Below are 26,333 nucleotides of genomic sequence, written 5' to 3'. Positions count from 1 at the left end.
AAGGCAAGGAAGCAAGAAGGCGGGCGGAGGGGCCGGCCGCCCGGGCCAGGTCGTTTTTGAATGGTTTGGGAGGACGAATTGTTAGACCCGGGGTATGGGGGTGGGGACCGGGGAGGGGGGTTGGAAAGCGGAAACATTCCTATAAAACTTCGAAAAGTCCCTCCTCCCCACGTCAGGCCAATGACACTGCTGCCCCCAAACTTTCCGCCTGCACAGAGGTATAAGAACCTCCAAGTCTGCAGCTTTCGCCCAACTCCCAGACACCTCACCGGCTCACCAGCACCGGCAACGTTTCGAAGAGGCCGAGCGGGGGTGTGCGTGCGGCCGTTGGGCGCCTTCTTTTTGGACCTCGGGGCCATCCACACCGTCCCCTCCCCCTCCCGCCTTCCTCCCCGCCTCTCCCGCGCGCCCTCCCCGCGGAGGTCCTCCCCATCCCTCCTCCAGCTCCCTCCTCCGCGGGCCGCACCGCCCCGGCCGGCGCCGCGCGCGGGGGAAGCTGGCGGGCTGAGGCGCCCCGCTCTCCTCTTCTTCCCCGGGCCGCTCCTCTGCCCCGGGCCCGCGAGGCCGCGCGTCGCCGCCCAAGAGATGATGCAGGACGTGTCTAGCTCCCCAGTCTCGCCGGCCGACGACAGCCTGAGCAACAGCGAGGAGGAGCCGGACCGGCAGCAGCAGCCGAGCGGCAAGCGCGGGGGACGCAAGCGGCGCAGCAGCCGGCGCAGCGCAGGCGGCGGCGCGGGGCCCGGAGGGGCCACGGGCGGGGGCGTCGGAGGCGGCGACGAGCCGGGCAGCCCGGCCCAGGGCAAGCGCGGCAAGAAGTCTGCGGGCTGCGGTGGCGCGGGTGGCGGCGGCGGGAGCAGCAGCGGCGGCGGGAGCCCGCAGTCATACGAGGAGCTGCAGACGCAGCGGGTCATGGCCAACGTGCGGGAGCGCCAGCGCACGCAATCGCTAAACGAGGCGTTCGCCGCGCTGCGGAAGATCATCCCCACGCTGCCCTCGGATAAGCTGAGCAAGATCCAGACACTCAAGTTAGCGGCCAGGTACATCGACTTCCTCTACCAGGTCCTCCAGAGCGACGAGCTGGACTCCAAGATGGCAAGCTGCAGCTATGTGGCCCATGAGCGGCTCAGCTACGCCTTCTCTGTCTGGAGGATGGAGGGGGCCTGGTCCATGTCCGCGTCCCACTAGCAGGCGGAGCTCCCCACCCCCTCGGCAGGGCCGGAGACCTAGGTAAGGACCACCGCCTTTGCGCCTTTTCGCCGCTCAGGTGGCAGATAGACGGACGACCAGGCCGTGGCTCTCTGTCCTCCCGCGACTGCCTCCTCCCCTCACAGTGCCCTCTCAGTCTCCCCCACGCAACGTCGCACCGTCACCGCATGTCCCCAGCGTCCCTGGATGACAGTTCAGTTCCCGTTAGAGAAAGCGGTCCCCAGGGATATGCACCCTCGTGAGGGGTGTGCGTGTGCGTGAGTGTGCGTGACAGACAGGAGGGAAGACTGAAAAGAATGGAGGCCCACGGGTAAGGATAGTGTTGCCAGCACCTCCTTTTCTTTCGGCTTTGAAATTTCGTCCTTCTTAAAACAAATGTTTCCAAATTCCACCTCCTCCTCCTTTACGCCCACCCACTTCCTCTTGCCCTTGGGCTGAAATCCTTCCAGGTTGTTCAGCGTAATTTCTCCGTGGTGGTGATAAGAACCGTGCTCAGTAGTCCCAGAAAACAGCCACAGAGACCTAAACAATAACCAATTCCCCCCTCCCCTCTGGGTTTTTGCAGATGTCATTGTTTCCAGAGAAGGAGAAAATGGACAAGTCTAGAGACTCTGAGCTGGATAACTAAAAATAACTATATATGCCAAAGATTTTCCTGGAAATTAGAAGAGCAGAACCCAAATTCAAAGAAACAGGGCGTGGGGCGCACTTTTAAAACAGAAAGCGAGACAGGCCCTTGGACATTGATTCCCAGACGGGCAGCGGCACCGTCCTCACACCTCCACATTCTGATAGAAGTCTGAACAGTTGTTTGTGTTCCTTTTTTTTTTTTTTCTTTTTGACGAAGAATGTTTTTATTTTTATTTTTTCATGCATGCATTCTCAAGAGGTCGTGCCAATCAGCCACTGAAAGGAAAGGCATCGTTACGGACTTTTCTCCATTTTAACAATCAGAGGAAATTTTAAGATCACCTTTAGAAGTAAAATACTGAGATCAAACTGACCTGCAAAATCATAGTCAGTTTATTCCTCTTTGCATTCTTCCTCTGAGGGAAAAAAAAAAAAAAACTTAAAATACAAAAAACAACATTCTATTTATTTATTGATGACCCATGGTAAAATGCAAATAGATCCGGTGTCTAAATGCATTCGTATTTTTATGATTGTTTTGTAAATATCTTTGTATATTATTTTTCTGCAATAAAATAAATATGATTGAAAATTTTAAGAACCTTAGAGTTTGGTCTATATTTTTAAAACTCAGGATTAAGCTGAAGGTAAATACCTGCTTGTTTAACTCTAGAGGCACCCAGGAGGGAGGAGGAGGCACTAATATAAACAAAGCAGTGAAAAACCCAAATAAACTAGCTACTGACAGGCACAGGCAAGTTATTTAAAAAGACAGCTTTATTTTTCCAGTTTGGTATTCAGGGGGCTTGGCAGCTTCTCTCCTTTATTTCTTATCAAGTCCTCAAACAGCAAAAACTTACAAATTTGTTATTCACCTCTCTTGCTTACTTTTTGAGGTGGTAGTTGTAAAATAAATATCCATAAGCAGTATGAAACCAGCATTATTTTCTCTTGTTACTGTATATTTTTGTCAGACCCTCCACTCTTTGTGAGGATTTTAAAATAATAGGTTCATTTTAATGAGAGGGTACATAAAACGTTATGAAAATTATCTGCCTATCTACACACATATGAATGAATGCAAATGCATGGAAAATAATGACATTTAATCCAGCAAGCAAGAGAGAATTGCATTTGTAATCTGCTTAAATCTTTTTTCCTGAATGAAAGTGACATTGAATGTCATGATTGCTAAAAAGAAAAGCCAAAGCTGAAACTGTTTTCCCCTGTTGGTGCTGTCTGAGCAGCATGCATGTTCTTTTTTTATGGAAAGAATATATAGGGTAATATATAATAAAGAACCGGAATTTTCAGTATCCTCAGAACCTGCAGCAACAATTGCAATTTAAAATGCTACAACTATTCAGTTTCTAGTCAGTTCAATTTATCCAAAATTACACAGCTTTTTTCCCCCTGGTTACTTATATGTACGTAAAATCTAATGAAGTTAAGGAAAACAATATCGGGCAATGGTGCTTGATTTTTAAATTTCATTCTGGTTATTTCTGCTGGCTTTTATAATTAATATAATTAGAAATAATGATTTTGCATCACTCAGTTCTTAACTTTTACATCCAGTTTACTAAATTGAAATGTAATTAGGGAAGCTTTCAAACTGCAAAATTATTTTGCTGCCTAATTCAAACAATGACTGTGGCAAAGAAGTATATGGATCCAGGCTGATCGTATTTGCTCAGTCCAGGTTGAAGTTACTTTATTGCCTGAGGTTTCTGTTTCCTTCTCCACACTTCACCACAGAATACTCACATAAAGATAGTGTAAATTGATTATCATGAATATTTTATACCATATTTTACAAGAAGTCTGCAGCATTTACTTTTATATTAAAATATTAGTAAGTACTTGGGGATTTGTTTTTTGGATTTTGACAGACCTTTACCAAATAACAAGAAGAGAGAGTGATTATATTGGGGTGTAGTTGTAGTTGTGGTTCTGTAAGTGTATGTTTGTGTGCGTGTGTGTGTGTGTGTGTGTGTGTGTGTAGAGTAGAGAGAGAATAAGAGAAAGCATTGAGAGATTGATTCTTTTATGTGTCATCCAACCACCTCCTTCTCCATTTTCTAAATTGTCCATGGAGGACTTGCCTTGCTCACTACACTTTGGTCTGACTATTTGGTATTTTAGATTTCTTGACGTACACCAGGATGGAGCTGACCATCGTTGCAGAGAAGGTAATCTCTTTCTTAATTTTGGTGATGTAAAAACTACTGGTTCCAAAGAAAAGTAGCCTTCCATTTGCCTTTAAAAATTTTTTTTTTTCATTTATTCTTTCCACTTTCTTTCATAAGAGAAAACACATTGGAAAAAAACAAATGTCAAATTTCTATTGGACAATTCTAATTACCAAACTGAAGGTAATATTTTCCCCAACATTTTCAGAGAAATAAAGGAAGGGAAAGAAAGGTGGTGAATAGTTTTACTTTGAATGATGAGAATTCATGGTGGAAAATATTAAGTATTAGAAAACACTTTTCAGCTTGCAGAGACTACTTCTGGATTCCCCCCCCCCCACACCTCTAACACGTGTGAAGCAAAATGCTAATTATTCTTTTTGGAAGAAGAATTAAGCCACCTGTGATTTTTTTCCCTCTCCACCATCATTTCCTGTTTTATTTTATCTTTGCTACCTTCTCTTATTTAAAGGACACACACAGTAAGTTACCTCTGTTAAAGAAGTGAGGAGCTAAACCTTTATATTTAATGTGGTGACTGGACCGGGGTCTCTTCCCTTCAGCCAGAATGCATTCTTCTATTAATTCGTTTTTGGTGAGTGCTAAACAACTAAGAAGGCTTCCTTTACTTTGGACATAATTAATTTTTATCTTGCTTTTAATTTTATCTGATTGATAGCCTTCAGTCATAAGAAAGCAGAAAATTTCTATTCCCATAAAACAACTCTTTTAGGTGTGGGTGTGCAAGCATTTGCTAAACATATGCACAGATGATAATTCATGCACAGTAGCAGGTAACCTCCCGAAAGCGGAACACATTAATAATAAAATAATGGTAAATAGCGGAAACTCACACTGTGTGTACTTTTTTCCCACACTCAACAACGGCTCCTTCCGTCTTCAGGTTGATATTCATAATGGGGCTTTTTAAGGGACACTTGGCCTCTTGCAAAAAAGTAGAGCATTTTGCACATTCCACGGTTTGGCAAACTCAGAACTGGTTATTTTCTCTAGACCGGTATCAAGTTCTTCTCAGGCATATGATTTCACTTGAAGTCCTGCCCAGGAATCCTTCAAAGTGAACGTTTGTCCCGCTCTCATGATGTCAGGCGGTTTTCCCTGCATCTGTAATTTGAAGAAAAACAAACAAACCTGCGGGGAACAAACGCCACGGAAACCCAAACAGAACTCCATGGGGAGCGGGGGTCTCACCTGCGGCGGGCGCGGGAGGGGGGCGCGGGACCAGGCTCCCCAGCGTGGGTGGCGGGCCCGGCCCGCACAGTGGGGGTAGCGACAGTGTCTATGCCCTCGTCGGACGGCGTGGACGGCTCCGGGTCGCGCGTCTGGCCGCTGCTCGGAGGCGGCGGCGCCAAGTATCAGCGGTAGCGGGGGCAGGAACAGCAACAGATTCAGGCAAAGGCCCAACCTCAAATTTCCAGGGACCCGCCCGCATTAGCGACAAAAAGGGGTCGACAGGAGGATCCCCAGGGGCCACTTTTCCAGAATTTTCTGCTCGTGCGTCGTAAAGCTTGCCCCACCCCCAGCGCCAGAGAAAGTGGAAGGAAAGTGGACCTGCTAAGTGGAAGGAGAAACCGGCTTCCTCATAATTTCTCAAACCCTACGGATTCTTATAAACCTCCCAACTCTTTTCTGCAAACTGAGACCTCGAAAATGCAAACGGGATTATTAATTATCCTTATTTACTGGACAGCGAACAATAGACCCAGTAAACAGGGCATGGGATACATTTTCCATTCGCTTTTGTCTCAAGGCTCCAGAACGTGAGCCCACTTAATGTTCTTAGCAAATCAAAGCACGTGTCCTTTGAAGAAGGTGTGTAATTGGAGTTTAAGGCATGTATGGAATTCCCAGATGTCTATAAAGTAAGAAGGAGCATGTGGCAGGTCGCTGGAAGGTGGAGCCGGTTAAAATCACTGGCACCAAGTCCACCCTTTATTATATATATATATATATATATACACACACATATATATACTTTATCAGTGCCAGAGAGATAAGCCTTTGAGAAAGTTTGGGACAGGATCATAATGAATAACCAGCTTGGCCTATCAGTCATAGTAACCATGTTAAGAAAGCACATGGTCAGAAAACCTCAAAGAAAACACTCAATTATAGCTGAGATTTCGTGGGCGCCCTGCAATGGGATCGTTTGGGGTTTGCTGAAGCAAGGGCCTCCAACGGCCGTCTTTTTTGTTTACGTGGACTATTTTCTTTTCCTTGGTTTTTTCCCCCCCTTTCAAGAAAGTTTGTGGATATGTTGTACTTCAGCGTGCGATTTAAGCTAAAGCCAGGGGCGCAAAATTTCAGATTAGAGAAAGAAGGAAAACAAAATCTGGAAGCATTCATTCCAGAAGGCGGCCTTCTTGAGGAAGGGGAAGCGCAAGCGAGTGAAATTAAATTTCTGTAAAACATGTAGTTTAAATATCTACCATATAGAGCGATCGCTCAATGAAAAGACAACCATCAAAATCAGCTGCTCCGTTTTCACATTTCAGTGAGGAATGTATAGACTTGTGTGAAGCAGTTGAACCTAAATGCGAGTTTAAATGTTGTCTCTTAGTTTTTTGTTTTGTTTTGTTTATTGATCTCGAGCTGGAAACGAAGAATGACTTTTCTCCCTGGGTTCAAAATTCTGCCCTCATTTGCCTGCACTGTCGACCCAGAGGCGGTAGACTTAAGGGGGGGGGGCCTGCCAAAGAAAACGGCCCTGGCAAAGGTTGGCACTGGGAGGGAAAGATGGTGATGGGGCGCCGGGGCGGGGATAGGGAGCAGAGGGAAGGAGGCTGGAACTGAGCGCCCACAGACGCTGCCACTGAGGCAAGTGGTTGGGGTAAAGGGACGCGCTGGGTGTGAGGCGAGCTTGACGAGTGAAAAGTTAAGCAAGTACCTGAAGGAAGTTTATCTTGCCCAGATGTTAAGTCTTTCATAAATGTCACGTGAAGAGAACAGATGTACAACTTGGAAATGGGGCCACGCCTGTAAATACAAGGGAAGCAAATACTTGGAGGAAAATCCAGGCATAAATCATTAACCTCTTTTTCTTCATATCTACTTTCTCCTTTAAATATCTGCTTCTGGAAAGGGAAGGCACATCTTAAGCTAAATGCATCTTCCAGGCGAAGTAACAATTCCATGCCCTAACTAGCACATCCCACCTCCTCTGTGTCTTTGGTTTGGGATTTGGAGTGGGGTGGCAAGTTTAGCCCCTGTTTTCCTTCTTCACATTCCCCATCCCCCCATGTTTCTTTCTCGGCTTCTCCAGGACGTTTGATCCTGAGAAACGTATCGGATCTCGGTTTGGAAAAGCTGAAACTAATCAATTGCCTTTGTGAAGGGGTAGAGAGTGATAAGAAGAGTGAAGGAATGCCAGGCCTGACAGACCCTAAAACGCCAAGATGCTTGGATGGGCTGAAAGATGAGAGAGCGGGCCCTTCCTCCTGGGGCCAGACGGGAGCTCCAGGGATCTAGTCCCTGCCGCCTACAGGGCAGGGCTTTTTACTAAGATAAGTGATTGGTTTAATTGAAAAGTTTTTTTCTTTTTTTTAATGAGTTGTACGGTTTTTATAATGCAAGAGGAAACCTTGGCTTATACATGACATTAAAATGGGTTAGCACTTGTCCAGTTCTGGAAGAGAGTGCAATTCCTTTCTTTGTGTTTAATGGAGATGTTCATAAGAAGTTATTGTGAATATTAACATATCGGGCATATCTGCATCTCTGCACACAATAAGGTTTTAAGTATTTGTTGCCAATAAACATGAACTGTGCTGTGGCTCTTCATTTAAAGGAAACACTATTCCTAAATCTCTGTTAAAACTGACATTGCATCGGGCCAATGGTATTAAATAGCCACCCATGCAGCTCTTTGCTTAAAACAAAAATTAAAAGTCAGGGTCTTCCTCAACATTTTACTGTCAGAGTTTATCGTATTCTTCTTTGGATTTTCTGTAGGGGTGGTTAGAATTGATATATATTCAAAGTGATCAGGGTTGACAATTTTAAGAAGTCTCCCAAGACCAGATAAGCATACCTTTGTTTCCATAGCATTAAACTCAAATACCCATCCATTCATCCTTGGGGAACCCTAACCTTGAGTTATACACACCTTCGGGTGTGTATCATATTATCTGGTTGTAGATTCCAAAGCATCCTGGACACTGATGTTGCCTAGCCTGGAGGGACCTTGGCTTGGACCTGAACAATGTGTTGCCATGTAAAGCTTTCTTCTGGGTTCCGGACTTCAGTTTTCTAAACATAGCACTGATAAAACAGTCCACATTTTCTTTTTTGTTGGTGAAACTTAATGCCAATCAAAGAATTATTTTTATTGTTGAAAGTAAAGGTTACCAACATTTATCAAACAGATCATAACATCTCACAACTGCAAGTTTAGCAAGGACAACAGACCTTCAGAGAGGTCTGTTGTTGCACCCTAAACCAGCACCCATTTCCTGGAGGAAGAACCTCAACTTCCAGGACAGTATTCTTTATAACGTTCTTATACTTCTTGTTTTCACATTATGAGGGAAGGAAATTTTTGTTACCCTCTTGAAGATGGCCTCTCCCTTGTTCCACCTTGACTTCTTTTGCTACACCCCCCCACCCTCCTGTCACGGCACACTTTTTAAACTTCTAACTTCTAACAAATAAAAGAGGCCCGAAGCGGAGAATCCTTCCTCTTCCTTCTCTTCTGGCGGACTGAGTGAAACTTAAAACACATCTCATAGATCAGTTTTCCTTCTCTGAAGTTAGGCACAGTCCACGACCCGGATTTTCAAATAGCCCAGGCTGCAGTCTGCAATATTTAATCCAGTCAGCTATTAAATGTCCTCCGGCTAAATCAAGAGTTTAAGAAAGAATCAGTACTGGGATAATGATACCCAGAGCAGTTTAATGAAGGGGAGGGTGGGGGACAGACTACTCTAGGGATCCTTTGATTTGGGAAATCCTGTTTTCAGAACTCCTGTCAGAGTAATAACAAAGCAAAGAAACATGAAAGAACAACTCTTTGTTCCAGGATATGGTTTTAATGAAATACTACTACCACACACGCACTCACGTCTACTATTAATAACCACTTCAGAGACCTCGTTTTTCCTTTACCTATTAGAGACTAGGAGACTCCGTAATGTGATCCCCTCTCCCCCCTTCCTGCCTCCTCTTCCTCTCCCCAATTAACCCAGAGTGGTTGGTCTGATGAGCCCGGGCCGGCAGATAACCGCGATCTGAGGCTGCCCTCTGCGACCAGGATCCCTGCTCCAGCAACCGCTTTCTCCTGGCAAAGCCAGGTCCCCGGGGACTTGACTTGGGAGAGCGTTGCCTTTGCCCTTCCGACTGCAGGCAACCGCACTCCGGGAGCGAGCTCTTCTGGTCCCTGGCCGGGGGCCGTCTTAGGACCCCAACACATCTGGCACTAGGTTCTGCCTGCCTTGGCTCCCGACTGACCCTGCACGGCGCTTTCTTGTTGACTTAAACCATCCGGAGGGATTGCAACTAAAGTAGCAAACGGAGTTGGGGGTAGGGGAGGGGAGCAAAAAGGTAGGGGGTGGGGATCACCACAGAAAAATCAACAGCATTTGGGAAGGGGGGAGCAACATTTTAGGCAGTGGGGCGAGTCATTTTAGCAACAGCATCTGTCATCTGTAGCAGTGGAGACAGATAAAACCGTTCTTGATCAAAGAGGTTAGTTCATAAATCACCCGTAAGAAATGGATTGTGAGGAGTAAAAGACACGTGTCGAGTAATCTCGACCCTGGAGTCCGTTTGCAGCCAGCCGGGATTCGTGGTTCCCAACGCTCCTTCCCTCCACACCCGCGCGGCGAACGAGTCTCCAAGCTGGGAACGTAGGAGAGAGGGGCGGGGAGAAAGACTTTCCTTCCTGGTTCTACCCCCTCGCAGCCCCCTCGCCTCCGCCTCAGACCCCAGCCCTGGCCATCCCAGCTGCAAACGTGAAATTTCAATACAATCTGTTAACTCTGGGTTGACCAAGGAAAGCGCGGAAACAAACTAGGGCCTTCTCATTTCCGAAGTGAGAAAGTTGCTTTCTCAGAATCCAAGACACCCCCGTTCAGGATCCCTCTTACTATCCTCGTCCTCTGATGTTCTTTCCTTTGAGAAAACTAAGAAATTTGCTAAGCGTTATGGCGCAAATGTAACGCAGCCGGGAAAGTTTAGCAAGAACTGAAATTGGCTGGGCGGATGTTCTCGGTTCCGGGTTTTGTAAGTTTCGGAGGAACTGTGCTTGGCGCTCAGGTTTGCCGCGCTAGTGTTATATCCAAGGAGTGTTATATCTTCAGCGCTAGGACAAAGTGAGTTCTCTTTACCAGCCTTCCCACCTCCCAAACCAGCCTCGCACCTGCTTCCCTTGGTTGGGGGCGGGGGGGCGAAAGCGAATGTCCAGTCCCGCGTGCTAAATGCTCCGGCCAGCTGTTGGAACGGCCCCCGAAACGCGTGTTAGGAGGGCTTAGAAGCGCTGTTGTCTCCTATCTCCAAAAATGCAGTTGACAGTACTAAGAAAAGAGTTTGTGAATTTGTGCAGGTGATTTACAGCGACAAATGCACCCTACTTCTTCCTTTTCCCTCAGTTTTAGCGTCTTCCAGATAAGTAGGATTTTGCATATAATAGGTGTTTATGGTTCAAGGAACTGCACTTTGATCTAGGATTTTGAGGGTGGAGTGTCTAAGGAGTCTCTAGACACTTGTCTTGTTTGAATGCTTTTCAGGATGATTTATGGCAAAAGGCTCATTTCTGACACTTCCAGATGCCAAAGCTTTTACCAAGGGGTGAGGGAAACCTGCTTCCAATAGCCAGGCGGATGGGAGCCCGCGCGCCCAACGCGCCCGCCTGCCGGTCACCCTAAACCTCTTTCTCTTTCTGCAGCAGCTAATTTTCCCCGCCTTCCATTTGGGGGGGGGGGGGGGGGAGAGCTGGGTTTTTGTTTGTTTGTTTGTTTGTGTTTGTGTTTTGTTTTGTTACGATGACAAAGCTATGGAAGGGAAACCAAGTCACCGGGCTGCAAAATTAGGCTCTTTCAGTAACTCTGTTTCGTGCAATTAACCACCTGCTCTGGCGTTAATGCGATTTGACCCCCCAGTGTGAAGTAAGGCGAGAATAAGCCTCCGTTGGGATCCCTGATGGTTTCAGCCTCGGGCCTCCGCCTTTGGCCGCGGCCGCGTGGATCGCAATCGCGGTTCCCGCGGGGCGCAGGCCTGGGCTGCGCTCAGAAGCTGCCCGGGCGTCTTAGTGGGAGGAGGCAATGTCTTTCCGAAAGCTCCCTGCAGGCTCAGGACGGCCAGGCGAGGCCAGGAAAAATAACCCTCCCGAACTCAATTACTGAGAGCTCCACCGAGAAGCTGAAAAGCTGAAATGTGCGCCGCGGCAGGGGGCAGGCCAGACAGGCAGGGTGCTAGTGCGATTTTAGGGACCCCCCAGGGCTGGCTGAGCTGAGGACGCGCTGAAGGCGTTTGTCAATCCGAAGCTAAAGGTGGGCCCGACCCGCGGACCCAGGCATTTCCCAGAGGAAAGGAGGTTTTCCAGCCATTTCTTCTCCTTGGAAACGTGGCAGATTGGAGGCAGGGGGGGGGGTGGGGTGGGGATGGGGGACTTTGTTTTCTTTTTTCTTTCCCAAAGTGAAGGCAAGTTAAGGAAGAAATTAGCTGCGCAGGCTTGGAGACCGGCAGTGAAGAGGGTCGAGGCCAGGGCACAGCACTGCTAGTCAATGTCTGCTTACAGAGGAAGGTTTAGCTCTGGGCGAGATTCTGGTTATTTGCTCAAAATCCCACAAGGCTGGGAATCTGTAATATTTGGGGAACGGTATCTGACTATTTCGGTCTTTTTTGATGAGCCGCCACCCTCCCACCTCCTCCGAGGTCCCTTCAATGTTATTAGCTTGGAGGTCAGCGGCTTGCCGTCCCATTTGAAAAAAAAAAAGCCCGCCTTCTTGGGTGAAAGAGAATGGATTAACTCGAGAGACTTTAAACAAACTTATATTCCATTGTACAAACTTTCCTCATGCTTCATAAAGTTACAAAACAAGGAACCAAATCAGAGTTTATTGGTTTATGTAGAACCGACCCTGATTTGATAAACTTAATCATATGACGAAAGTTATCCTGATTATTCCCTCCTCTCTCCCAAAGGGCAGCCTGCGGGTTTTGAAAGGCAACTGCCTTTTTCCTAGAGTTTGATCACTACATCAAAAGGCTCAGGTCACCTTTTGTCCTTTCTGCATGTACATATTCAAGAGCATAAAAATATTAAAGAAAAAACCTTTCCCAACTTCAAACCTATCAAATGTTTAACAGCTGAAGGATATTCATCTTTCTGAGGCAAGCCAAAATGTCAATAAAAATTTAATTATTTCTGAAACATATGGGAGCACTTACAAGATGCAAACGTGATATTATGTATTGATATTGAGAGGAAACCAAACAATATACTTTCATACTTTCTGGTCAAGACCTTGTACCCCCAAAATGTTCCACAAGCCACAGAAATTTTTATTCTTCCTGATAGAGTTTCTAATACTAGCATGAAAGACAGGTTGATGGCTAAAGAGGTCACCTGTATTCCATGTTAGGATAACCTAGTGTGAAACCCTTATGTTTATGGCATTTGTTTTCTGTAGAAAACTGTGTGATGTCGTTGATGGCAAATACTATTTCAGTGGGGAGTGGAAGTCATGGTGTGCACTGGTGTGGACACTTTATTTTTTTAGTAGCTAACAAAATTTGCCTGCCAAAATGTTTTATCCAAATATCTTCCCAACCCATACTTTTTGCCATGTTAAGAGACGGCCATTTCCATTGGAAGACAACACTGGTGGTGTTATTTGTGTGGTTGTCTATGAATAGCAAGACTGATGAGTAACCTGAAATATTCTCTGAGATAGAAGTAGATTCTTTGGGAGCTACTTCTACTTATAAACTGCAGTTTGTTTTCCACTGATAATTTCCAAAAGACTTGGTTTTTAAAAAACACCGCTCAAACTTCAACCGGTGAATTGCAGGGTAGTCAGCTTGTTAGCTTAGCTGCTGCTTTCAGTCCATTTTTCTTGATCAACCCTGATAGTTGGTTTGACTTCATTGTCATTATGTCATATTTTCCCTGTGGCTCACTTCACAATGCCTTCAAGAGTTGTTTTGGGTACATGGTTACCTGCCTCGCGAGACAAGTGGTTCCCATTGTCAACATTGACTTGGTGATGATTTTTCATTCCTTCTTTGATTAGTTATCAATAGGCCTTCAACCATTGGAATAAAGTCTCTATTTCTCTCACATGTTTAGACTCATTTAATCCAACCATTTATTTACAGCCAAGGACTCTGAAGCACAAAGTTTTAAGGCATTTGCTCAGGATACCTTCTGTCTAGTCTAGTGCCCTTTTTGGGAGCATGTTAAATATTTTAAGCAGGAGGGTCAACTCCCAATAGGCCTGGGTACAGAACTACCTTTTTTCTTCCAGCTAAACAATTATTCCTCAAGGTTCACTATCTTTCTCTTGTACTACAAAGTTTTAGATAAACAACTGGATAACAGGACAATGATTGCCCCTTAATAAAATGACGTTGGCCACTTTTCTGTGTATAGACATAACACCTGTTAAATTGTAAAGGCCTGGGTGCAGAAATGAGCATTTGCAATTTAGCTTTTTTATTTTCTTGTTTCCTAAGAATGAGAATGGGGTATGTCTTTATTTACAATAAAAATTCTAATAGTAATATTATGAACACACATGCCATTCAGAGTACTTTTTATTTTTATTTTTAAAATTTCTGATACAAAGCTTTTTTTGTGGAAAAATGCCCTGAGGCCATTTTTTTTTTACTTTTATAAAGATAATTACCACTTAGGATACCCTTATGAATTCAAGACCGATGCTAAAAGAAAGATACTTTAACTAGCATGTGCTGAATCTGTTTTTTGGGCAGAAAAACCAGGAGTGCAGTTTGCCCCATGGAGCAATTATGGAATGAGGCAGAACCAAAGGAAAGTGATCATAAGTGGCTTTTCCTACTCTGTGCAAACGATCCCAGAGGCCTTTTCAATCTGTGATCTGTGATGCTGTTCTTACTTCCAACATGCTCTCCTAGTGGGTTTTGTTTTCATGAGTTACTGATGTAAAAAACAAATTGTAATCATGTTACAGTTAGCACAATTTGGAAAAATAGTTGCTCTAGTAAAGAGTATGTGGACTTCCTCAAATGTACAGCCATGGGTGACTCTCATTTACTTCTACAAATGATCTACACAGTTCTCTGACTGTAGGGCTAGAGTTAAAAATCATGTAGATCCACAGATCTTCCCCAAATGGCAGGCTCTGTGGGTGGCCACTATGACATGCTTTCTGTTGATGAAACGCATGAGTATTCAGTCAGCAAACATTTCTTGGGGGTCTTGGTAAAGTCTAGGGGCTCTGCAGATGTGTTGTGCTCATGATAACAGAAGGAGCTCTAATCACAGAAGAGTGGCCTCACCTGTGAATATTTTATTGTATGTACACTATTGTCCCTTGCAGTGACTACATCATACCAGTTTTCTTTGATTTTCTGAGTATGTTGTAGAAATAGATACCCACGACCTGTGGAAGAATGGGTGTGGAAGGAAAAGGAGATCTCTGTATTTTGAATTCTCAAAGTGTAAAGTTTAGGACAGAGAGTGTAGTGAGCCCAGGCATGCATATATATATATATATATATATATATATATATATTTGGCATTTGCTTATCTTTATTTCTTTTCAGAGCACATTTGTTAATCTGTAGCAATATCCTATGGAATAATAGTCACTTATTAGACTATAAACTTTTTGTGGACAGGTAGCTCTCCACCTTACTGTAGTTAACATCAGCACTTTGCACTTGGCACATGACATATTTGTTGATTTGAATTAACATCAACGTTATATTAATAGGAAAATCGAGGCAGAGAAGCCAGAATCCACATCTAAAAGAACTGAAAAATGATAGTCCCATACTATAGTGGTCAGGGAGTTTACTCTTGGCTCTCAAGTTTATGTTTAGAATGAAAACCCATGTATGCTCAAAGACATTCAAAGAACATTCGTTAAAATGTGGCAATGCAGATATTTATTTAACTTAAGTGTTTTAGAGTTCTTTTAACCCAAAGCTGCCATTTGCCTATAAGATACCTTTGTGTGCATAAGTAAAGGGACCCTTCCTTGGAGGATTTATGGCTTGCCTGGCAGAGCAGGGATGGATTTCAGCCCCTACTGCCCCGTGGAACAAATGCCCTTTTCCAATGAACAACTTGCACAACATGCGATAGGCTTGGCACCCCAAAAGGAATAATCAAGGCTAATAAGAAATCTGGCTAGTTTATTATCACTGTATTTATTGTCCATGAAATCATGTCTACTTGATTTTTATGAAAGCCCCAACACCACCTCTCTGGTGTGCTCCTTCATCAAAGTAGGGCAGACGTTCCAGCAGGGTCCCTTCTGATCCAGCCAGTTGGGGTTCCATTTTCTTATATTCCTGTGCTACGTTCTTATATTTCTGTGCCACATTGCCCTGTCGCCTCCAAAAAACAGCACAATCACTGATAGCTGATCAGTACACGCCAATGAGTATCCAGGGAAAAATGGGACACTCCAGAAAATTCAAGTCGTCTATCCCATATGTCTACATATTATTCCAAACCCAATGATGGTGATTTAGAGATTGAAACAGAATTGATTGTGAATTGAAAGAGATATTCTAAAAAGGTCTGAAATTTAGCATGATGAGTATGAATGGAGAGAGCTGCTTCTCCACCCCCCTTCTCTGCCTTTCCCCTTTTCTCCAGGGATGCGGTGAACTGGTGTAATTTAAGGCAGGTGCTCCACGTAGTAGGCTGACCACAGAGGATGAGAGAGTGTGCATGTGATACCCTGACTGCTGCTCTATAATAGACTTTAAATATACTATGACTGTTATTTGGCTTTCGGCTATTATCTTTATTTTCACTTTCTCTCAAAGATTTCTCGCTTTCATTTTGTCATTTTCCACACTCAAATAAAATCTGGTTCAAATGGCTCCCAAATAGAGGATTTATCTATATTGTCATCAAACTAAATGCAAACGAAATATCAAAGGAGAGCAGAGGGCACCACTATATTTGGCTCTTTAATGCTGACAGAAAATACAAGCATTTTTCTCTGCCTAGGTAATACCAACACTTTATTTTTATATTAAGCCTTTCATCTAAGAATCTCAAAGGCCTTCAAGATTTTGTTTGGGTCTGGCATTCTTCAGTTGGCTGCCTTTTGTCTCTTTCAGTAAGGAAATATTACTGTAGGAGGTAGTTTCATAACTGAGCTTGCCCCTGGGTATGCACATTCAGAGACCCAAGGGCACTGGGCGTTTCTTGAAAGGATCAAATAAATGACCAGTTATGACATTCTCAAAACAACTCTGAGAGGAAGATGGGTGGCAAAGGTGATTACTATGTTTGCAGGTGGAGCAGTTGTGACACAGCAGGGTTAAGTGACTCACCTAAGGGCACAGAGTGGAGTCTTTGTTACTGCTGCAAACAGAAGTCCATTGGCAGGACTGTATTTCCTTGACATCCTGCCTATCTGCTCCTTTACCTTTCAGAATGAAAATCCCTAAGAAAGAGCATATGTGTGCACATAAGAGGATTCCAATACAAGAGAGAAAAGATTAGCAAATTTGCAAACGTCAAAGATACAGAGATATTTGGGTCTTAATTCTTCAGAAAAAGCATACAGCGTCTAGTCAAATTAGAGAATCTAAAATATAAGATCTTTTGCACACAGAAATTTGAAGCGTGATTTTTATGTTCTGTTCTTTATAAGTGAAGATCTTGTGTTGATTGCAACCAAGGAGCCACAGGCATAATGCTATATGCCTAAATATATATATATATATATATTCTTTAACTAAGCTTTTTGCACATTTTAAAACTTAAAAGTATTTTAATTTATATCTTTTAGGAGTATTTTTTGTTTTTTCTGGGAACTTTGTTTTGCCTAATTATCTCCAAAAGCAGTCAGTTGCTTAAAAATGTTTATTAGGCTGAGGAGTCCCCAAATATGGATTATTCCTCCTTGGCATCACTATGTGATTTACTATTATTTCAGTGTTTGACATTTCTAATTAGGTTCTTCCACTTAACATTAACATTTCAATATCCTCTTGGGATACCATGGCATAATTTACTTTTAGTTTTAAAACTCATTGTCAAGTATGTAGCAGGGATCCTAATTCTGCTTTTGCACATAAAGCAGCTTCTGTATTTTCTTCCAGTAAAGGAGCTAATAGAAGTTTTATATATGTGTGTGTGCATGTGTGTGTGTGTGTGTATTTAACAGAGAGGAGTTCATACTTCATAATAAAGGATATTATAGTTTTCATCTGAGAGTACTTCTACATTTGAAACAAAGCAATTTATCTGATGTCTTTGTATTCCTTTCCTTTATTTTATGTTTGATCTGAGCTTTTAAATTGGAACATATCTTTCGTAGTTAGGGTTTAGTACACAAAGCCAGTAAAATAGTTGCACCCCAGGAACAATTCTAATATCTTACATAGTGAAGCTATCAATATCATTAGGCCATCTTACTGGTAGTTATTTATTAAAAAAAAAAAAAAAATCCTGGGTTTCTGTCTTCCCATTTTTCTAAATGTAGAACTTCTCAGATCCAAGATAGGTTACTTAGAAATTTTAGAAAAAGCTGTTCCGTATATGTTGTTGGTTTTGCCATATCAGGGGTTAGAAATCTTGAATTGATATGCCCATTTTCTTAATCGGTGCATACCATCTTGGTTCTCAACTTAGTTTTGATCTGCTCCAGAAGAAATATGCATAAACAAACAGGAGCACTGATGAAAAAAAGCTAACAACTCAATTATTTTATTTTCCCTGAGTTTGGGAGTCTAGAATCTGTACTGCATATTGTCATCATTCATCTCTCTCCTCCATGAAACCTCTGTTGCTTTGTGCTGTCTCTACAGCTGAGGTGAAGTTTAAGAAAAAGGGAAAGTTTAGCAACATGAAACAAAGAAGGATACTTACAAATCTTTACTGCTTTGTTAGATAATCTAACATGTTTTTTGTTCTTTTTCTTTTTTTAGGGCAATTAAATTCTTAATGTTGACCCTCTCATTGGCTGCAGGTCTTGTTTTGAAGTTATGACGTCCTCTTTGCATTACTCATTTTGCCTAAAATGAAAATCCCACTTCTGATGTGTATTTGGGATATTTGTGGTATAAAGGGAAAAAGAACAGATCTAGGCCAAGCTCTGCCACTTATTAGCCATGTCTTTAATCAGGTCACTGAAATGGGCATCAAGTTGTCTAAAATTAGGTGGGGGTGAGGGTGGGGGTGGGAGTGGGTGGGTGGGTAATGGTTTATATAACTAAGCATTATCATTCTCTCTTTCCATGATCTTGTATCTCCAATTATGCTTCTATAAAACACAATTTTAAAATAACCATTCCAAATTGACTTGTCAAGAATTTTTTTTTAGTCAGATAACTAGTTTTTAATCTTTGGGATGCATATAAAATGTTGTATTTTACCAAATATAACTTCAAAGTTGTAAAAGGGAAGCAAGTTGTTTTAAAAATCCCAAAACTCTTTCTGAACCTCAGGTATTTATAGTCAAAACAAAATCAAAAACAAAAACTTGAGTCTGGGCATAAATAAAAGAATGATAAATCAGTAACATTTCATTGCTATTAAAAGTAATCTGCTAATAGTTTTACTTTGCCATTTTCTTGTTAAAGGAAAATATTTGTTATTAATCCCTTGAATTAAAGATTAAGATTCTATCTTATTATTATTTATATCTTTATTGGTCAATATTAATCTTATTCACCAGCTCATAGCTATGTTATATGTATATGAGAGACAATGTGTGTGTTTACATAATCATTAGCAGGCTTATTACTGATGATGGAGATGATCGATACAGCAATGTATTTTGGCTGCAAGGCTTTTTTAAAATATTAGCTTACAATTCTTCATCAAAATTTTCTTTTTCACATATGACATCAAAGTAAGGACTTAAAACTTGAAATCTTTCTTAGGATCCATACTATGAAAGTGTTTCTGTTTCTTGTTTTGTTTTGTGGTCACTAACCACAAAGAAATTTGTCTTTTTTACATATGCTGGAAATAATTTACTGCTTTTAGGAATATTAAACCACAAAAAAACCAATGTTAAAGAAACATTATGGGTCTGCCGAAAAGCCAGGAAATTGAGAGTTAATGCGGAAGCTCTGATCTGGCTCTCTGTCCTCAGGACTTGAGGACGTCTGAAGAATGACAGGTCATGCCTAGCAAACATACATGTAAAAATAAAGAACAGTATTGCCAGGTTGATGTGGTAAAGGCACACGTGGTTAGTGCAATTTTTTCTGAGATACTAATGTTCACATTTACTTACTACAAAATAATGCTCTTCAGAAACACCAATTCTTGTCTACCCTTAATATATGGATTAAAAATTATCAATGCAAAAGACTTCTAAAATGACTTTGTAGATTTTTATCTGTGGTGCAGATGTTTGTAATAGTATGGACTCAAGAAAAATGAAGTTCTGAAATGAGTTTCTGAAAGTAATAGTCACTTTCACAATCTGTATATATGGTATATGGGAGAAGCAATACTTTCAAGTCCATCTATTTATTTTTTATCTCAATTAAGAAGCCAGAGATACAGATGTTTACAGATTAGGTCTTAGGAAATAAAGACTCTTTAATGTACGTAACATGGAAGACAAATGTTGAAGGAGTTGTAGAGGATATATTTTTAAATTGTTGCTTTTCAAACACTGTCTTACATATATTCACATAGAAACTGAAATTCATAAGCTATATATCTGTAATTATGTCAAGAGAGTAAATTTCTATTGATGAAACTGCTTTATCTGATTTTTTATTACACTATATTTAATTAAAGTTGCATAACACGTTTCCTCAAGAACTTCTAATTGCTGTTTCCATTTTAATGTGAAATACTTATTGTGCTGAAATATATTTTGAATTTCAATAAGAACATGTACTTTAAAAGTGGTTTATTTTTAAGAAATTATTAAATACATTATTTATCATAATTAAGCTTAATTTATATCAAAATGTCTTACTGGATTGAGCACAATATTTTATATTTTTATAATCTATAAAAATAGAAATATGGGCAGTCCTTGTATTATAGATGGTATTATTTAAGGTGCATCACCACATAACAGCAATAGAATACTTTTAAAAATATTTCTGCTGAGCTTGAGCTTTATAAAACACAAAGGACAGTTATTTAAAGAAAGCACCACATTTGGAATCAGAAAGCCAAAGGTGAATTTACATGAGTTAGAAAACATAGACCGCTTCCAATTTTAATTGAGAGGAAAAATTTTTGTATTTTGACCTGAATGTTACCTCCCAAATAAAATTATTTTATTGTTAAACAGCTCTATTCTATTTTCAGAGCAAGTTGACTATAAAAATGAGACATGATGGATGAAGTATTCAAGAAATATCCATTTGTCAGTACACAACTCAATGGATTGGAAACTGATAATTTTCCTGCCTAAACGTGATTTCAGAAAATACTGGTAAAATAACAGACACTTACTGAGAAATATTTAACAACCTATTAGAGTAAAAGTTAAGTTGTTTCTTCTACTTCGGAAAGGATTAGTTGCTGCATTTTAGAAATTATTTCTACACTGAGTGAATCTGTATATACTAGTTTAGGCCTAAAATCTTGTTTTCTGTCTTTGAACACAGAAATGTTTAAAACACATTGTTGAATAAGTATTCCATAAATGAAGTATTTCCATACTCAAGAACATAATTTTAAGTTTCACATTATGTATTCCAAATCACCGATTTGATTGGGGTGCTGTTCATTTGTAAATAAATGGACTTATTGAACCTACCTTTTAACACAAGAGTCCCCATAAACACAGGAAGCAGGTTTCCTGGGAGAAAAACTGAGTTACATGAACAAAAGTTGTCATTAACATACTTCTAAAAATTAAACTTTGTAAGCTTAAAAATCACAGCTTTAGAATAAGAGGAAGTTTGCATTTCTATTCTGGGCTTAACAGAGGACATCTGACACATTTACATGGCAAACTTAGTCAATGTTTGGAAATGCTTTGTAGTGGCCAAAAACTGTGCGTTTCCTTCTGTTGACCTGAATTTTTCTTCCAATAAAGTTAATTAATAGAAGATGCATCAAACAGGATTATTGCAGATGTGCACATTCTGCAGAGCTAATTGCTCTTATTTTTTACAATCCCATACTGCACATGCTTTAATTTATATTTGCCTGAGTTAGCTTTTTAGTGAATTAGCGGCACTCTGCCACACATGGAAAGTAATGTGCTTGCATCACTCGATTATCTCAGATGCATTATTGTCTAGAATCCATGCTCCAAATTTCCTTACCACCCACGCCCATCCTTTCCTCTGTTTGGAAGACTGATTTGTGTTAAGAAGGGACCACCAAGCTATTAACCTAGGACATAACTAGCATTGTGCATAGAGAGCAGGGCTTATGATCATATCACATTTTAACTCTTCCCCTGGTATCGTCCTTGTTTCCCCCAATGCTTTCAAGAGGCAGTAACTCCAAATGCTTCGCATGGAAATGATAAACTGCCTGTTGTGCCTTTTCTTTGAGGGAGTTCTCCTGCAGAGTATCATATTTAAATAAATTGCCATTGAGTTTAGCAAGCAGCACAATCATGCATATTGAGGTAGAGTCTTTTGATCATACTTTGTAAAGCAATCAAGGATCACATGAGGATTCTCAAACAGGCCAGCCTTGCTGTATGCTAAATAGGTGACAGGACAAAGAGAACCTTAACTGCCTTGCATCCCACTGACAGAACAAAGCACACCTGTGTCCCAGATACTACAGCCTCTAAGGCTGTGTGGTTAAATACACAATCAGGGTAACACTTTTCACTTGATTAATCAGTAAGTCCAATCAAACTAACAGATTAAAAAAATAATCCATATATTCAAATTGTCAAAAAGGTCAAACGTGTGCACAGAAGCACAACATTTATGTACTTTTATGTAATGGATGCACCAGACAGGGAACGGGATGCGAGTTCTAGGTCCAGCGATCTGTTGATTGAGGCAGTTGACATCCCTGCCACTAGTTCCCCACTTCCACACCCCCTGGGAAATCTGCAAAATCTGGACAATAACTGCCTACTCAGTGAAACAGTTGTCCTGAGGAGTACATGAGATAATGGTTAAGAAGGAACTTAGAGATATAAAGCATCGTACACACTACCCCAATGACTACAAGGCCCTGTGTGCATGGTACAGACTGTATGAGCACATGGAGAGAGTTTCATTTCATTACCTCTTTGCAAACATTTTTACAGTATTAATCTTTGTGATAAAAAGATCTTGGGGATCATGAATGGGAAATTGCTAACTGATGGATTAATTGAGGAAAGTTGGGGACACTGTTGAACTTCAGCTGATGAATTTAAAAAGACACAGCAGATGTAGAAGTGGGGCTTGTAAGGAATGCCCTGCTGTTGGCCCAGCATTCCCATTTTCTGTTAAACTCTGGGGTATCAATGAGAAAGAACTAACTGATACCATTCCTCATTTCCTCTTGATAAATATTGTAGAGTAAACTGCTACCTTCTTTTTTTTATGGTGCAGGAGAGACAAGTGAGGCATAGAAAGAAATGAGAAATTGAGAAGTAATTTATAAGCAGATTATTTTCAGTCTCTACTAAGATCCCTTTTGCAGTTCAGGATCAAAAAAAAAAAAAAAAGTGTATCACCTTTATGTTACCGTTCAGTGAAATCTTAAAATAAAAAATGGAAATGTCAGTTTTTTTAAATGGTTCAACTGAAAATAGAGTATTGCACAGAAGAAAGAATATTCCTCTTTTTTTTCCCAAAGGTTTTATGGTTTTATTATTCCTTTGGTGAAAAATCTGCACAATCATGATCAAATCACCGCAGAATGTTTACTCCTTTTTTTTTTTTTTTTTTTTTGCCATCAACAACATTGGCCATTGCAGTCCCCTGACCCCCTGACGTTCTTCATTCTGTTCTTGCCTTCCTTTTGCTGTTTTCTTGAGGTCCTTCTCTTATATAGGCCATGTCTTGCAAGTCTGCATTTGGGTTCCTCTTTCTTTGCGTAATCCAAGGAATCGTAAATCGGTTGAAGCCAGTTGTCTTGCGAGCACCAAAATACGTTCTAATTCCAAATACCAAGGTGACACCCAGTATAGTTTTGTACGTTTTGCTAGTTTTCCACAAATGTCTGCCTGTCAGGTACTGCTGCCTTCTGGAGTCAAGGACCCCGATGACCACTTGCTTCCGCTCCAGGTCCGGAGAGTTACGCTGTGGTTCACGATGCCGCAGATTCTCAGGCAGCCGGGGAGGCAAAGAGGATATCCCTCTTCCGTAAGAACACATAAGGAGGCCTAGTCCGGGTCTGATACCTCACCTTTCTGCCAAAAAAGGAAAAAACCAGGGGACTAGGGGTAGGAAAGCCACGTCTTTGGCCCCAGAGAATGATGATTGAGGTGCTTACTGTTAAGTAATGTTTATAATTCCATATCCTTATTGTGAGCTGAAGTCACATAAGATGAAATAGAGCTGTCAGAGAAGACAGATAGGCTGATTGGCTCACATTTTACATTGGAGCTCTTTTTTCTGTGAGGGGTATTGAACAATTTCTGCCTCAAATACCTTAAGGGAGAAATCTCTTCCCTCGGTTCCCACTGTCATTACGGAACAACTAAAACATATTCGATTGACAGTCGTGACAATTATAGGTGGGATTCCTAAGAGATATATTGACAAGAATTTTGGAAAATGAAAGCAAGCCTAGTAGTATTCAAGCAAAATGGCACTGAAATAAGGAACAACAATACAGGATATGAGAAAACAACCTGACAAACAATATTTGTATTATATAGGGGGAGAGCTACTTCAACTGGTTGTTCTTTCTTAGTTCAGTCCACATAAATCCTCCATGACCACATCTAGAACTCTGCCTTATATTTGCACAGAGCCTTTGTTTCTTGCTTCCTAACCAGGTGGCTCTAGGCCTCTCACCCTCCCCCTGGCGGCAGGGCAATATCTGTTTGTCCCACCTTTGTAATCCCAGTGTTAGTCAAACAATGAAGGTGAAGTAAATATTTGATGAATAAGTAACAGGGTTGTTATTAGACACTAGGCACCAAGAATTCGGGGCTCAAAATGACTCTCCATCTTGTACTCTGTATATTGAAAGAGGAACAGAAAGTATCTGGGTCTCCTATGGATCCAAAGAACTGCTAAAGCAGTTCATTATAAAAGACTTCAAGCATTCTTGGAGCAGTCACAGACAGGCAGAGGAACTTCTTGGTTACTAGCCGTAACTGTGAGCAAATCAGCTCACCAGTTAAGCAACTGGTTGTTTATGACTGAGTGTATCTCCTGTGCTGGGCATATACACATCACTAATCCTTAGCTCACAGTATGATATCTGTATCTATCTATATGCATATGTGTACGTGTATACACACACACACACAGATCTATATTGTAAATAAAGAAATAGAGCTTATTTTGTAAATAAGGAAATAGAGCTCAGCGAGGTTGAATAATTTATCCAGGATTCCACAGCCATCATCTAACAGAGCCAGGAAGCCTGTCAGGTGCAAAGCCCATGATCTCCCTCCTACCCACTCTGTCTCTAGTCAAAATGGCCACTCTGCTGGGGTTGGGTAGATGCAGCTAATTGTAACCTGATAATATTTTTAGATATCCTACTTTGTTTGAAAACTAAAAAAATTGTCAGAATGCTGCTCTTTTTCTCAACAAAGTAAAACAAAATACTGGTTTTGTAGCTGTTAATACAACTTGTATGATTAAAGCTGGGTGGTATTTTCTGAAAGGAAAGAAAAGAAAGAACAAACATCTATCATTTCTGAATGGATTTTCCCATAACTTGACTTCAACCAACCTGATTAATCAGAACAATGAAGAAAAAATTCACAAGGCCCTGAGTCAGCCCATTTTAGATCCGCCGTGTCAGCATGTGGCCTTGAAGTCCAAATGCAATATTTTCACACAGAGCATATTTCGCTATTTATTATAGGGGAGGTAGGAGAAGAGGAAAGCTGTCTGTTTGCTGTCCAACCAGGAGCACAGTTAAAATGTCTTTATCCCCAAGGCAATTTGGCAATTTTGGGCTTGGTGCCCACATTGTTTTTACTGCATTTGTTCTCAAGGCTCAAGGAGGAGTTTTTAATATTTTAAATATTACGGTGGCTCCATGCCCCTCCCCATCCTCTAGAGAAGCTGTTTAAATTGTGATTGATCTATTCTTAGGCAGCAACTCTGCTAGGAGTCTTAAGCAGGGAAACTTGTTTCTTCCTTTTAACTTAATGTTACTTAATATAGGACCACTTAAATCATCTTCATAAATTTCTATCAATCTGCACTTCCAAAATGTCACCCATTTTTTTTAAACTTTATAAATTAAATATTGTGTACATGACTGAAAGCCTTTCTTCACAGCCGTAAGCATAATAAATTCTAAAAATTAATCAGGTAAAGTAAGTTTTCTTTTCCCTCCATATTTAATTCTAGTGATTGAATTTTAATCTGGAGTAGAAAAAATATATTTGGGGTCCTTGTTTCTCAGTGACGATATAGGAGGCTTTCAGTCATTGGTGAGTTGAACTGAATGCTCAGGCCCAGGGCCCCAGGGCCCCCTTCTGGGATCACATCAGTGAGGCCCTTGGCCTCCAAGGTCAGTTCCTTTGGTTCAAATCTCCCGTGTCAGCTCAGTAATGTGATGCTGTACAAGGCACTCGATCTCCACACTCAGCTTTATGTTTGTTAAGTGGGGTAATAATAGTACATATGTCAAGAGGGTATGCAGATTAAATAAGGTTATCTATGTAGAGGGTTTAGACCAGTGCCTGGCACATCAAACTCCCTGACAACTATTCAATCTTGTTATTATTGTGGCTATTATCGTCATCACAACACCCAAAAAAAATCACCCTTGGAATTGTGGAAAGGAAGAAATTCTATTACTCTGAATTTTTTTCCTTCCTTCCAGTTCCATGCTTATTTGAAGCTGAGAATTCCTCAGCTCTCCATCTCAAGCCTACATGGCTGTGGCTCAGTTAACTACCACACACTCACTACCCCAAGTCTGAATTTATTAGCCTTGCCTACACTTTAAATCCTTTCCCAGACAAACTCAAAGGTTTGGAAGTGTGTGCAAGTATGTGTGTGTGTGCAGTGAGGGTAGGAGGTCAGACCTTC

General features: G+C 41.5%; 1 protein-coding gene across 1 annotated transcript; it reads left to right on the top strand.

Moving 5' to 3' along the window:
• The first annotated feature begins 585 nt into the window (after positions 1–585).
• TWIST1 (twist family bHLH transcription factor 1) lies at positions 586–1,851 on the top strand. The gene is made up of 2 exons (XM_037837507.1): positions 586–1,227; positions 1,772–1,851. The coding sequence occupies exon 1, from the start codon at positions 586–588 to the stop codon at positions 1,183–1,185; it is 600 nt and encodes a 199-aa protein (XP_037693435.1). The 3' UTR covers positions 1,186–1,227; positions 1,772–1,851.
• The last annotated feature ends 24,482 nt before the right edge of the window (positions 1,852–26,333 follow it).

Source organism: Choloepus didactylus, chromosome 5, assembly GCF_015220235.1.
Source record: "Choloepus didactylus isolate mChoDid1 chromosome 5, mChoDid1.pri, whole genome shotgun sequence".
Lineage (NCBI taxonomy): Eukaryota > Metazoa > Chordata > Mammalia > Pilosa > Megalonychidae > Choloepus > Choloepus didactylus.
Note: the sequence above shows the minus strand (reverse complement) of the source record. Positions and strands in the feature narration are given on the sequence as shown.

Bases quoted from the DNA above. Each gene is read 5' to 3' on its own strand.
- TWIST1 (XM_037837507.1), top strand. From the start codon at position 586: ATGATGCAGGACGTGTCTAGCTCCCCAGTCTCGCCGGCCGACGACAGC.